Raw genomic sequence first — 12,488 nt, forward strand, 5'->3', positions numbered from 1 at the left:
AAGATACCTAATATACATCACAAATAGAATTTTATACACATATATACAAATATATATTGTACACAAACATGTACTTTATATAAAGTTTAATAAGGTAAATATTTTCAATTTTATATTTACTGTTGAATTGGTTGCTTTCCTGGGAGCCTGAAAGATAATTAAAAAATAGCTTAATTTAAAAAAATAGCTTAATTTCAAGGCCACTATATTTGCTACTTTAAATCCATTTACTAAACTTATATTTAGAATTTGTAGGTTTTTTTGTCCTCTTCCAACCATCTACAACTTATATTTTATAATTCTTATACATTTGTTAAGTAGATAAGATTATTCTATCACTCTTCAAAAATGCTGTTACTATAGAAATTTAGCTCAATATTTTAATTATGATATCACAAAAATGGGTTTAAAAATAACACCCTCAACAAAAACTTTGCAATTCTATGTCAAATGAAAAAATTAAATGAACATACAAAAATCATTTTTTAACATATACAGGAAAACAATATCCAAGATGCCAAGAACTCTGATTTTGAAATTCAAAATTTTCAAAAACCTTTCCTAGCTAGTTTGTGATGTATTCGTTTTAAAAATCAAGGAAAATATTAAGAACCCTTCATGCTTTTATCTATAACCCAGAAAATCATTAAGGAACAGTTTAATTTGGTTACAAGATTCTTTATTTTGTAAACTATACATAAACAGTAAAAAAAAGAAAATGCATTGTACTTTAAATATTACATAAAGTCAACATTGAAGTTTATTTTTTAGTGTGTATAAATCAAATGGAAATAATTCACCAATTTTACTTTCAGTGAATTGTATATTGGGAGAAAAGTTGACCCACTGTTTAAATTATGATACCAATGTATAACATTCAATAGGGTTTTCCATTTGTATTATGGGCACAAAACCATAGGTCTGATATACTTAAAAGTGATGGTTTGCCAAAATGTCTACACAATTAATTAACATGCTAACTTAAATACAGCAATTAAAGTAATTTTTGTTACAGTTAAATCTTAAATGCTACTCTACACAATAATTATAAACAAGTCCACATGGCAATTATGTAACAATAGAAAAAAGAAAGAAACATAGTCCATTTCCTCATTCCAGCAGCAGTACCTTTACTGGTATTAATTTGTTAATTAGGTGTGCTTATATATTGCCTAATATCCTATATTGGTATGCATGCTAAAACCTTTCTATTTCTATTTTGCAAGGCACCATACAATACAGTCTCTAAGTTGCGACACTAGTAATAAAAATGGCATAATTCTAGGATTAAATGCAAATTTTTATCTAAAATAGGAAAAAAAATAAAAATTAAGACTTTTAAATTTGTATTGAGGCAAATGACAAACCTTTTATGAAAATGTGATTCAAATGAATCTTTCCTTTTGTCTTCCTACTTTAAATTCTGCACCCTAAATTGCTGGTCAGAAAGATAAAGAAATCTAGAAAGGTAAAGAAATCATGCTGTTTAAGAATAGAAAAAAATCTACATGAGAATGCTATCCGAATTAAAATAAAAATTAGAAAGGACAACTAAGGTTTTAACTTTCAGAATCCATGGTTTTCTGTACTTGCCATTTTGTAAAATATCCTAGCATATCCAGAGTAATGTCATAATTGAAAGCATCACTATTAATGTAAACACGATGGAGGACGCTACACTTGTCACTGTTTTTCTTACCCTGTGGTATCCCCTCATTCACTGTAGGCTTGGGAAGATGCTACTTTGGAATAGCAGTTAAGGTCATGATTATTTTTATAAAATCCTTGGGACCCAGGCCACTAATAAGTTATTGTAAATTCAACTTAGAATCTCTCTCAGAAAAATAACGTATACAACCTCAAGCACTGGTGGTTGTTTTGTTTGTGGGAGATATATATAATTTGTTCTTATGAAAACTATTTGTTTATATCAGTTCTTCCTAACTTTCTTTCATCCGGCTAGACTCCATATGCATTTTCTTTTTCTCTAAGGCATATCAAAACTCAAAGTCAATGATTCTGATTTAAACATGAAGTTCTATGACATTAGCTCCAATATTTGAAATAATTATACAAAATATATGTGAGTTTTAGAATCATTTTGTTTTGGGGCAAGAAGGTCATTCCAATAGGTTACCACTTTGTAAATAATAGAAATGTAGAATATATTGATCTCAGCTCTCATCAATCAGATGTATCCATCATGGTCATCACCATCATCATCATCATCCCCTTCATCCTCATCATCATCTTCAATTTCATCTTCATCATTCATAATATCATCTTCATCATCTTCGTCATCAGTCCATTCATGGAAATCTCCACTTGCAAAATCTCCAGAGATCTCAAAATCAATAGCTTAGGGAAAAAAGTAAGCATTAATGTTATTAATGTTATTTGCCTGAGTAGTGGGATAATTTCTGGGGGATATAAAATTATGATGAAAATTAAGCAAATTAGGGATGCCTGGTGTCTCAGTCAGTTAAGTGTCTGCCTTCGGCTCAGGTCATGATCCCCGGGTCCTGGGACTGAGTCCCACACCAACGCCTACTGACTCCTACTTCCTCTGCCTACCATTCTCCCTGCTTATGCGTGCTCTTTCTGACAAATAAATAAATAAAATCTTTAAATAAATTAAGCAAATTAATAAAATTTTACTTTACTCTCTAGCTTATTTAACAAAGATAAGGAAAAATCCATTCTCTAGCATTTGTGGAAATTTGTGCGCTAAAAAGCAGAATCAATGAGATCTGATATGCGATATTTTCAGTTCAGTAATATTGATCTCAGCTCAGTTTTTATAGAAGTCCATGTGAAACGTTGAAATTCACAAAAAAAAATTAAATTTCTTCTATTAGTATAGTAGGCAAAATAATTGTTCCCTGAAGATCATCACTTCCTGATTGCTGAAACTGTGAATGTGATGTTAAATGGTAAAAAGGACTTTGCAGATGTGATTAAATTAAGGACCTTGAGATGGAGAGATTATCCTGGATTATTCAGGTGGGCACAGATGATCACATGCATCCTTAAAATCAAAGAACCTTTCCCAGATAGAATCAGAGGGAGATGTGACTACAAAGAGTCAAGGAGATGCAACATAGTTAGCTTTGAAGTTGGAAGAAAGGGTCCATGAGCCAAGAAATGTGAGCAACCTACAGAAGCTGGAAAAGGCAAGGAAACAGATTCTCCTCTGGAGCCTCTAGAAAGTATGCAGATAATATTTAGTTAAAGACCCATGTTGGACTTCTGACATATAAAACTGTATCTGTACGGTTTAAGCCAATAAATTTATGGAAATTTATTACAACAGCAATAGAAAACTAACATAGCTAAGTCAGCACTTTAAAAAATATTCAGAAATACATTCATTACTATTTATGGAGGCCATAATGCACATATATCTCATTATATTTATTTTTCAACTCCTCAAATGTTAGTGTGTATTTATCTTCTACCCTTTCTAATATTTTAGTCTTACAAGTTTTTGGTAGCTAATTAAAACAAATCCTATTAATGTAATCCAATGTTTATAAATTGATATCATAATACAACACACTGAAATCTCCATATCTTATGTGAGGACAGTGTTATTTCTATCCTCCTACATCATGTTTCTTAATAATTTCAACATGCTAAGAAAACTCAAGTTATGTCCTCAAAACAATTTCCCTCTTCACTCATTGAATTCGTCTCCAATGTAACTTTTATTTACAACATTAAAAAAGTTAAAATTCTTTATCCATCACAGGCATCACTGATAATTGTTGTAATTAATAATGCAGGCATTTTAAATTATATATTAGAAAGATATGTTCTTTATGTGTTAAAGTTATGTTAGGCATGTACTGAATACTACTTCATCCTACTTAAATCTAATAACACTGGCTAGAAAACCAAAACCAATCTACTAAAAATGTTATGGAATAAATAAATGCAGAACAGGCATTTAAGCACTAGATGAAATTACCTTTATATAGTTTACCATTTATATTTTTTAAGCAATCACAGTCTGTCAGTTTAAAAATTGACTTAAAGAGGGCACCTGGGTGGCTCAGTCAGTTAAGTGTCTGCTTTCAGCTCAGGTCATGATCCCAGGGTCCTGGGATCGAGTCCTGCCGTTGGGCTCCTTTCTCAGCGGGGCGTCTGCCTATCCCTCTCCCTCTGCTCCTCCCCACCCTGCTTCTACTCTCTCTCCCAAATAAATAAATGAAATATTTCTTAAAAAATTGTATAAAGGAGATAATTAATCATTATCTAAAATATAAGACTGACCAAATACTTTATTTTCATTTTTGGTTATGTATATTAATTGAGACACAATCCATTAATTACTAGTACATATGTGTGTACACGAGCATGTGAGTGTGCATGTTGTGTTTTTGTGTGTGTACAGCTAAATGGCTTTTGCAGTGAAAACCACCATTGTGCAAACAAGAATACTTATTTAAAATTTGAATTCTGAAAAAATATTTTATGAAATAAAAAAGATACCACATTTACAACTTTCAAATACATGTATGTGATGCTCAATTTAACTGTAGTATTATTTTTAGGTCTATACATAAACATCATATTCATAAAAATAATTAGAATATTAATTATAATTACCCTTCAAACATTTAAACTATGTTTTTTCCACCCAAATAAAAAGAAATATGCTCAGATAGCTTCAACTGATGGTCCTTTACTTATAAAATGTTAGCCTTTATTTGTGAGTTTGCCTGCATACTTCCTAAGTCAATTTTTCCAAATTGACAGACAAAAGGGTGCTATATGGGGACAAGGCACACGCTAGGGTTAGCTGACCTGGAATAGAGTGGGTGACAAGGGTCTGCCTTACTTGAGAAGAAAACAGGAGGTACTTAACATCATTTCTGTGTTTGGAGTAGTGAAAAGAACCCATCTTAAAATACCCAAGTTTTGCCATTCCATTTATTATTTATGCAAGTTTTTTATATGCTAGAAATGACTCTTTTTGCCATCCCTCCCCCAATATATTTAATATTCCTTGCATAGAGTATGTCTTCATTGAGATCTTGAACAAATGAATGAGATTCTTAAGAACCTCTCCTGTGCTTGAGAAAGATTAAATAAACAACCCTTCTTCTTACCACAATCTGCAACACCATTTGTTCTGGATCCCATTACTTCGTTTCCATATCTGTCAACACACCAGCACTGTCCAACACTGCCATGGCATTGTGTTGGCTTGTAGTAACCATCTTCATCACATAGGGGGATGTACTGTCCTGTGAAGCGCGCACACACACACACACACACACACACACACACATTATAAATAAGTTGTGCTCCTTTTTGATGATCACCAATTATGCATTAGTTCATTCAAGACATATATGCATGGAGTTCCCACTCCAGGTTGAGAACTAGTGATTCATGTTGAACAAGATAGGTAAGGTCACTGCTGTCATGGAGCAGGCCATTATGTTTCTTTTGTTAAGCAAATTTACTATTCCTCTTTCTCATTTTGCAAACGGTATGGTTCTCAGAGGCATAACACAGGATTAGAACTTAGTTAATGCCATGTATATTAAATCATCCAGACCACTCAGCATGGCATACCACACCTTTTACCGTCATCGCTGCCAACTTTTTATTTTCATTTCCCCAAATTTTTGTTCATATATTCTAAGCTCTTTCCATCCACATCAAACTGTTTTCCCCAAATTCAATACTGCTTCATCTTTTCATTTATCTTTTTTCTGATCTGTAATCACTTCCCCTTCCCTCCCTCTTACATTTTAAGACTTGACTTATATATGACCCATAATGTGAAGCCATCTCTTAACCTGGAGGATTTCTGTTATACTTCTTATGTCGTGTGTGTGTGTGTGTGTGTGTGTGTGTGTGTGTGTGTGTGTGTGTAGTTTATCACTGCTTGTTTCCACCACTACACTGTGATATCCTCTATATTGGGAATTTTAGGTTCTCTTGGTTTTGATTGTTATATTAACAACTCTTAAAGTCAGTCTAGTGGGAAAGACAGACATTTATTTTCACATCTACAATATCTAACATAGTATCTGGCACATGGCTAATGATAAACATTTAATTGATAATTTAGAAGTGAATTCACTCTCTTCAATGTTTACATCAACACAACAATGTAAAGTTTAGGAAAGTAGAAAATTTTCTTGTCTTTCTTAACCATTACTTTTTTTTCCTCAGTGACCATATATATATCACACTATATTTATCTAGTGAAAGCAAAAAAAAAGCCTACAGAATAAATCAATAAAACATGAAATTCTTTCAATTCATTTAGTCTCATAACCATATGGGATCATAATTTTATCTCTTTAAAAAGTTCCAAAATTCTGATATATAAATAATCAATTTAATTTTAAAATTGTAAATCTTTTGAAAGATTTGGCCTTTTAATGAAGTAGAGTATTACCAATATGGAAAATCTTCCATGGATTTAAGGCAAGCAAAAATTAGAACAATTTTCAACATTCTTTCTCTACCTCTTAAAAAGCTACCATAATTTGAATATATTTGACATAAAAGCATTATGATGTATAGTCAGTGTGACCATTTAATTTATACTTTATGCCAGTATCTTTTGAAAATGAGAGAGCACTATTAAGAATCACACTAGAACTACAGATATCAACCAAGACTGACCCCACAAATAGGGACAGGTGGCACCCTAACTCCTGTATAACAACTAGTCAGTTTTCAGATAAGTGCCATTATTCCGCTCAAATTAAAAGAAACATTTCTGGCATTCAGTGGTCTCTAATTATAACTTCCATGTTTATTATATAAAAAGAATAGAAGTGACTCCTCCCAAATGGGCACTAAATATGTTTTTATATTTTGTAATTTCAAATAATCAAATCTTGACTTTTAATCCTTGATCAAATCTAAAATATTTTTCAACTGAAATTCAATGGCTTCTCCCATTGTCCATGGATAAATTTTGCTTTGTGGAAACAAAGAAACCTATGCATGAATGCATTATTTCACTTTTGGGCTGTGGTATGGCATGCATTTTGTAACAGAGCTAAAAGAAACATGACACATTGTAGTTTTATCATTAGTAATTCCTCACATCTAAAAATCTTTATTACAACAATTAGCCTTTTCATTTTGAACTATGGATTTTCAAGTAATATAAAAAACTCACTTAAACACACAATATTGTAATTACAAAGATAGCATGTCATAATAATAAGATTCAAAAACATTATAAAATTTTGTGCCATTAAGTACTCAAGGGCATTAATATATATGGGGAAAAAAACAAAGCATCACAGATGTGGTATTCTGCATTGGATCCTAACATAGAAAAAAGACATCAGTGGGAAAACTGGTGAAATCCAAATAAAGTGTAAGTCTTAATTAATAGAATCATAGTAATGTTAATTTCTTAGAATTGACAAATAGACAATGGTTATTTGATGCATAATAAGATGGTAACTTTGGGGGAGGCTGAGTAAAGGATGTATGCAAACTATGTATGCAAACCAATCTTTGTAAAATTTCTTTAAAATTATTTGAACAAGAGTTTATTTAAAAATTGTATTTCTAGAAGAATAAACAAAATAATCATGCATAATAGTTCAATAATCTCTTGATTATTTTAATATTTCAAGGCTTTGGGTGAAATTTGTTATCTATCGATCAACTATCTAATACATATATTTACTTGCTAAAAGTAAGTTAGTAAAAAGTGCTGTTGAAAAATATTAAAAAGTCTGTTCAAATTTCCCTGAGGTACTCAGGGCATGCTTTCACCCATCTTTCACCCATTTCTCTCTCTCTGTCTCTCTGTCTGTCTCTGTCTGTCTGTCTCTGACTCTCTCTCTCTCTCTATATATATATATATACATGTCATTATTCTTGAATTGTTTACAATAGATTTATCATTAAAGTTTCTGCTGATGCTTTAACTTTAGCATTGTTTAAATCTCTTTTTCACTTAATAACTTTCAAAATGAACATTATATTAGGGTAATAAAACAGACGTAATATCTTTCAATAGGTAAGATAATAAAAGTAAGTTTAATGGCTTTCAAAAACTTCATAAATTTTGTTACTGAAATTCAGTGTAGTCTATCATTGTTGGATTAATATTGATTTTATGTTGCTGTTTCCCTGGGGTTATTTATGTAAGCAATAAAAGCTTCAGAAGAATGATCTATTACTCACCTAGGAGCTTCTTTACCCCTTGCCGCTTCTGAATATTGCTGAGCTCCGTCTGGCAAGGTGGGTCTGCAATGACATTAAAAATGTTCCTTCAAGGATTACAGTTAAACAAAAAAGTATAATTTCTATGTTATCAAAATTAAGTTGCTCTTTACATGGCTTAAAAAGACACATATTATATATTAATTTCTTTTATAGAGTACATACATATCGATACATATATGTGTATCTATCTGCATACGCTGAGAAAGAAAGAGGCAGAGACAGAGGGACAGAGATGCAGAGAGCAAATGGCTTTCCTGGGGCGCCTGGGTGGCTCAGTTGGTTGGGCGACTGCCTTCGGCTCAGGTCATGATCCTGGAGTCTCAGGATCAGGTCCTGCATCTGGCTCCCTGCTCGGCGGGGAGTCTGCTTCTCCCTCTGACCCTCCCCTGCCCCATGCTCTCTCTCTCTATCTCATTCTCTCTCTCGAATAAATAAATAAAATCTTTAAAAAAAGAAAATGGCTTTCCTAATTACTGATATTAGATTATCTTGATTTTCTGCAGAGACCAAATTGGATGAAAAAAAGAATGATTGAAATATTTATATGATGAAAAATGGTTCTTACCATTTACTTTTTTTTTTTTAAAGATTTTATTTATTTGGCGGGGAGAGACAGAACACGGGGACGGGGAGGGGAGAGGGAGAGGCAGGCTTCCCGCTGAGCGGAGAGCCCAATGCGGGGCTCGATTCCAGGATCCTGGGATCATGACCTGAGCCAAAGGCAGACGCTTAACGACTGAGCCACCCAGGCGCCCCCTTACCATTTACTTTTAGAGGGTCAATCAAATCAGCAATGTAAGTCCTGCTGATTTGATTCAATTCATTGCTGGGCACTGATGGATTAGTGCCCAATTAACTGATTATGTTTTTCCCTCATTTAAAAGTCTCTATGATACAGATAAATAGCTTTACACTAAAAAAGTAATCTAAAAAAAGTCAATGGTCTTTCAAGTTATATCAGACATACTATTATAAATTTTGATACTGAATAATGCTGACAGGCTTTGGTTTTTAGTTTCATTCAGATAGTTTAAGTATGTATACAATGTGGAAGCAAGACATAATATACCATAATTTCTAATATGCCATCTTTTAAAAAATAAATTTAGAAATAAGTATGACTTTTTTCTCAAAATCAACCACCTAAAGGAAAATTTTTTCAGAGAAATATAAAATTCTAAATAGAAACAATATAGCTTGACTTGTATTACTATATATATAATTATATATATTCTTATATAATAAATATATTTTCTAATTTATAATATTCAAACAGTTCAGTGTATTTTAACCCATTTTCTAAAAACTTGCTATATAAAAATGCATCATAAATTATTGAAACAGCAAACCAATAAACTAGTTCCTATTTCCCCATACTACAACTTTTTAGGGAAAAGGCAGGGTATAGCTAACAAATAATTTAAAAAATTATTACACCAATTTTACAATATTCAGTTATTAAATTTGCATGCAAGTAACAAAGTGTAATGAGGAAATGAGACAAAGTGCTTAATATATATTTTATAGTTAAAATTTATAAGATCAACAAGTCTTTTTCCTTGGGAAATCTAAAATGTGAAGAAAACATAATTTTTTTTTGAGAGAGGGAGACAAACTAAGAAACAGACTCTTAACTACAGAGAACAAACTGAGCATTACCAGAGGGGAGGTGGGTGGAAGGATGGGGGAAAATAGGGGGTGGGGATTAAAGAGTACACTTGTCATGATGAGCCCTCAGTAATGTATAGAATTGATGAATCACTGTATTGTACATCTAAAACTAATATAATACTATATGTTAACTATACTGGAATTAAAAAAGAAAAACTTATTTAAAAAAACAGTGATATTTGGGAGGAGAAAAGCAAGTTGCAGAATGGTACAAGCAGTATGACACCCTATGCATATTTTATAATAAACACAATAGTGTGACTTGTTCGTCAAAACATATGTGTTCATGTAAATGTACAAATAGTGGACTGGAAACTAGATTTGATGGTGCCAACCAGAGCAGAGTGAGAGAGGAGATTGGACTGCGCATGGAATGCAAAAGAGATTTCAACTTTATAATGCTTTTAATTAAAAAATCTTGACACTAATATTATAAAATATTGACAATTTTTATTTCTGGGTGATGGGTATATGGATATTTGTTAAATTATTCTTTTAGCATTTTGGATTTTTTTTAATTTCTAGAAATTAAGAAGAATCTGATCTTTCAAAAAAAAGAAAAAGTAATTTTTTTGAAAAGTCTACATAATTAGCTTATTGTTCTACTTCATTTTGAAATTGATCCAATTTATCTTTTTGTTTTTCCTAAATACTAAGTATTAAAGTAATAGGATTCAAGTTACATAGTATGAGATTACAGACTAGACATTTAAAAATTTACTGCCCTCTAAATATAATATTTAGAACCCAGAGGAAAAATTCGAGCTGAAGTTTCAATATTATATTGAAAGCAGTTTTTCTAATTGCTATGGGCTAGTTATTGCAAAGTAAAAATAATATTTCTATATGTTTGCTATGACATTGCCTGAAAATCCAAGTATGTTTGAATCTGACTCTTGATTAATAACCTCACAGAATAAACATGAGTACCCGTCCTACAAGCTATGTACGGAGGAACATTTTAAAATTTCAAGAGAAGGGTGCCTGGGAGGCTCAGTTGGTTAAGCATCTGACTCTTGATTTCAGCTCAGGTCATGATCTCAGGGTTATGAGATAGAGCCCTGTGTCCCTGTCAGGCTCCTCACTAGATAAGGAGATTGCTTAAGAGTCTCCCCATCGGGGCGCCTGGGTGGCTCAGTCGTTAAGCGTCTGCCTTCCACTCAGGTCATGATCTCAGGGTCCTGGGATCGAGCCCCGCATCGGGTTCCCTGCTTGGCGGGAAACCTGTTTCTTCCTCTCCCACTCTCCCTGCTTGTGCTCCCCTTCTCGCTGTCTCTCTCTCTCTGTCAAATAAATAAAAATCTTAAAAAAAAAAGTCCTTCCTTTAAAAAAAAAGATTCTCCTCCTCCTCCTTCCTCTGTCCCTCCCTCTGCCACTCACCCTGCTCATACTTTCTCTCTCTCTCTTAAAAACAAAAACAAAAAACATTTCTAGAGAAATCATGACAGATTCAGCTGTTCATATACACATAATATTTGATTTTGAAATATTTTTCCTGTTATTTATAAGGTAGCTCTGTCTGGCCTTTACCTTAGGTATCCTTGGAGTGTTTAATTAAGATCTCAACTATCACTTAAAATCACTTGCAAAGATATTTATGTATCTATAACTATTACTTATATATTATATATTTATATATATTATACATATTACTCTAACATATAGGCAAATATATTTTATTCCAATTACAGCGAAATAATTTGTTGTTTTATTGAATAAATAATGAGGAAAAACACATTCTTTTATAAGGTGAAACATTTGAAAACATGTTTTTAAATAAATGGTTATTCTTTTTCATGAAATTACTTAATGAGCCAATTCTTATTTTTATTCTTGTCAGTTACCTTGATAGAGCTTTTGTAACATTTTCTAGTATATTAGAGTAGTAAACATAATTAGCCAAATTCTCCTAACCTTTGAGGAAGATGTATAAATCCTTTTACTTGCTTATTTCTGCCATGTATTAAATGAATTCAGAGATCTTCGCGTGACTATAAAGATTTTAACACTTTGGGTAAATACTACTTAATGAATGAAAAGTATATAAAGCAAAATTTTTCTTTGAGGACTTTTAATCAGTTCTACAAATATTGTTGCAAAATCCAGAAATGTTTCAAGATGAAAGTATTTATTTCTGTGGAAGAAACTTCCAGGATTTTTCATAATATTTTTAAATGTTCATGGATAAACAACTAAATATGCCATCATAACACTAAAAATAATTAACTGAAGTAACATAATAAAAAGACCACATATCTTTTTATAGTGGTTTACCAGGATTTGCTTTTCTATTTTTTAAATGATTTAAATGTACACTAGTTATTAAAACTAACATGTCGGGGTGCCTTGGTGGCTCAGTTGTTAGGCATCTGCCTTTGACTGAGGTCATGGTCCCAGGGTCCTGGGATCGAGCCCTGCATCAGGCTCCCTGCTCTGCGGGAAGCCTGCTGCTTCCTCTCCCACTCCCCCTGCTTATGTTCCCTCTCTTACTGTGTCTCTCTCTGTCGAATAAATAAATAAAATCTTTAAAAAAATAAAATAAAATAAAAAATAAATAAAACTAACATGTAGGTTTTTAGAAAAGGCAATTACCT

At 32.2% G+C, this 12,488-nt stretch overlaps 1 protein-coding gene across 3 annotated transcripts in view; it reads right to left on the reverse strand.

The window, feature by feature from the left end:
• Nucleotides 1-662: 662 nt before the first annotated feature.
• Nucleotides 663-12,488, reverse strand: part of SPOCK3 (SPARC (osteonectin), cwcv and kazal like domains proteoglycan 3) — a 461,722-nt gene continuing 449,896 nt past the window's right edge. For all 3 annotated transcript variants that reach the window (XM_027600598.2, XM_027600599.2, XM_027600597.2), the window contains 3 exons: nucleotides 8,182-8,244; nucleotides 5,115-5,252; nucleotides 663-2,358 (listed from right to left, as the gene is read on the reverse strand). In XM_027600598.2, coding sequence (XP_027456399.1) covers nucleotides 2,189-2,358; nucleotides 5,115-5,252; nucleotides 8,182-8,244 — 371 coding nt within the window. In that variant the 3' untranslated portion in view covers nucleotides 663-2,188. The remainder of the gene's footprint in view (nucleotides 2,359-5,114; nucleotides 5,253-8,181; nucleotides 8,245-12,488) is intronic.

The sequence above is a fragment of the Zalophus californianus genome, chromosome 2 (genome assembly GCF_009762305.2).
Source record: "Zalophus californianus isolate mZalCal1 chromosome 2, mZalCal1.pri.v2, whole genome shotgun sequence".
NCBI lineage: Eukaryota > Metazoa > Chordata > Mammalia > Carnivora > Otariidae > Zalophus > Zalophus californianus.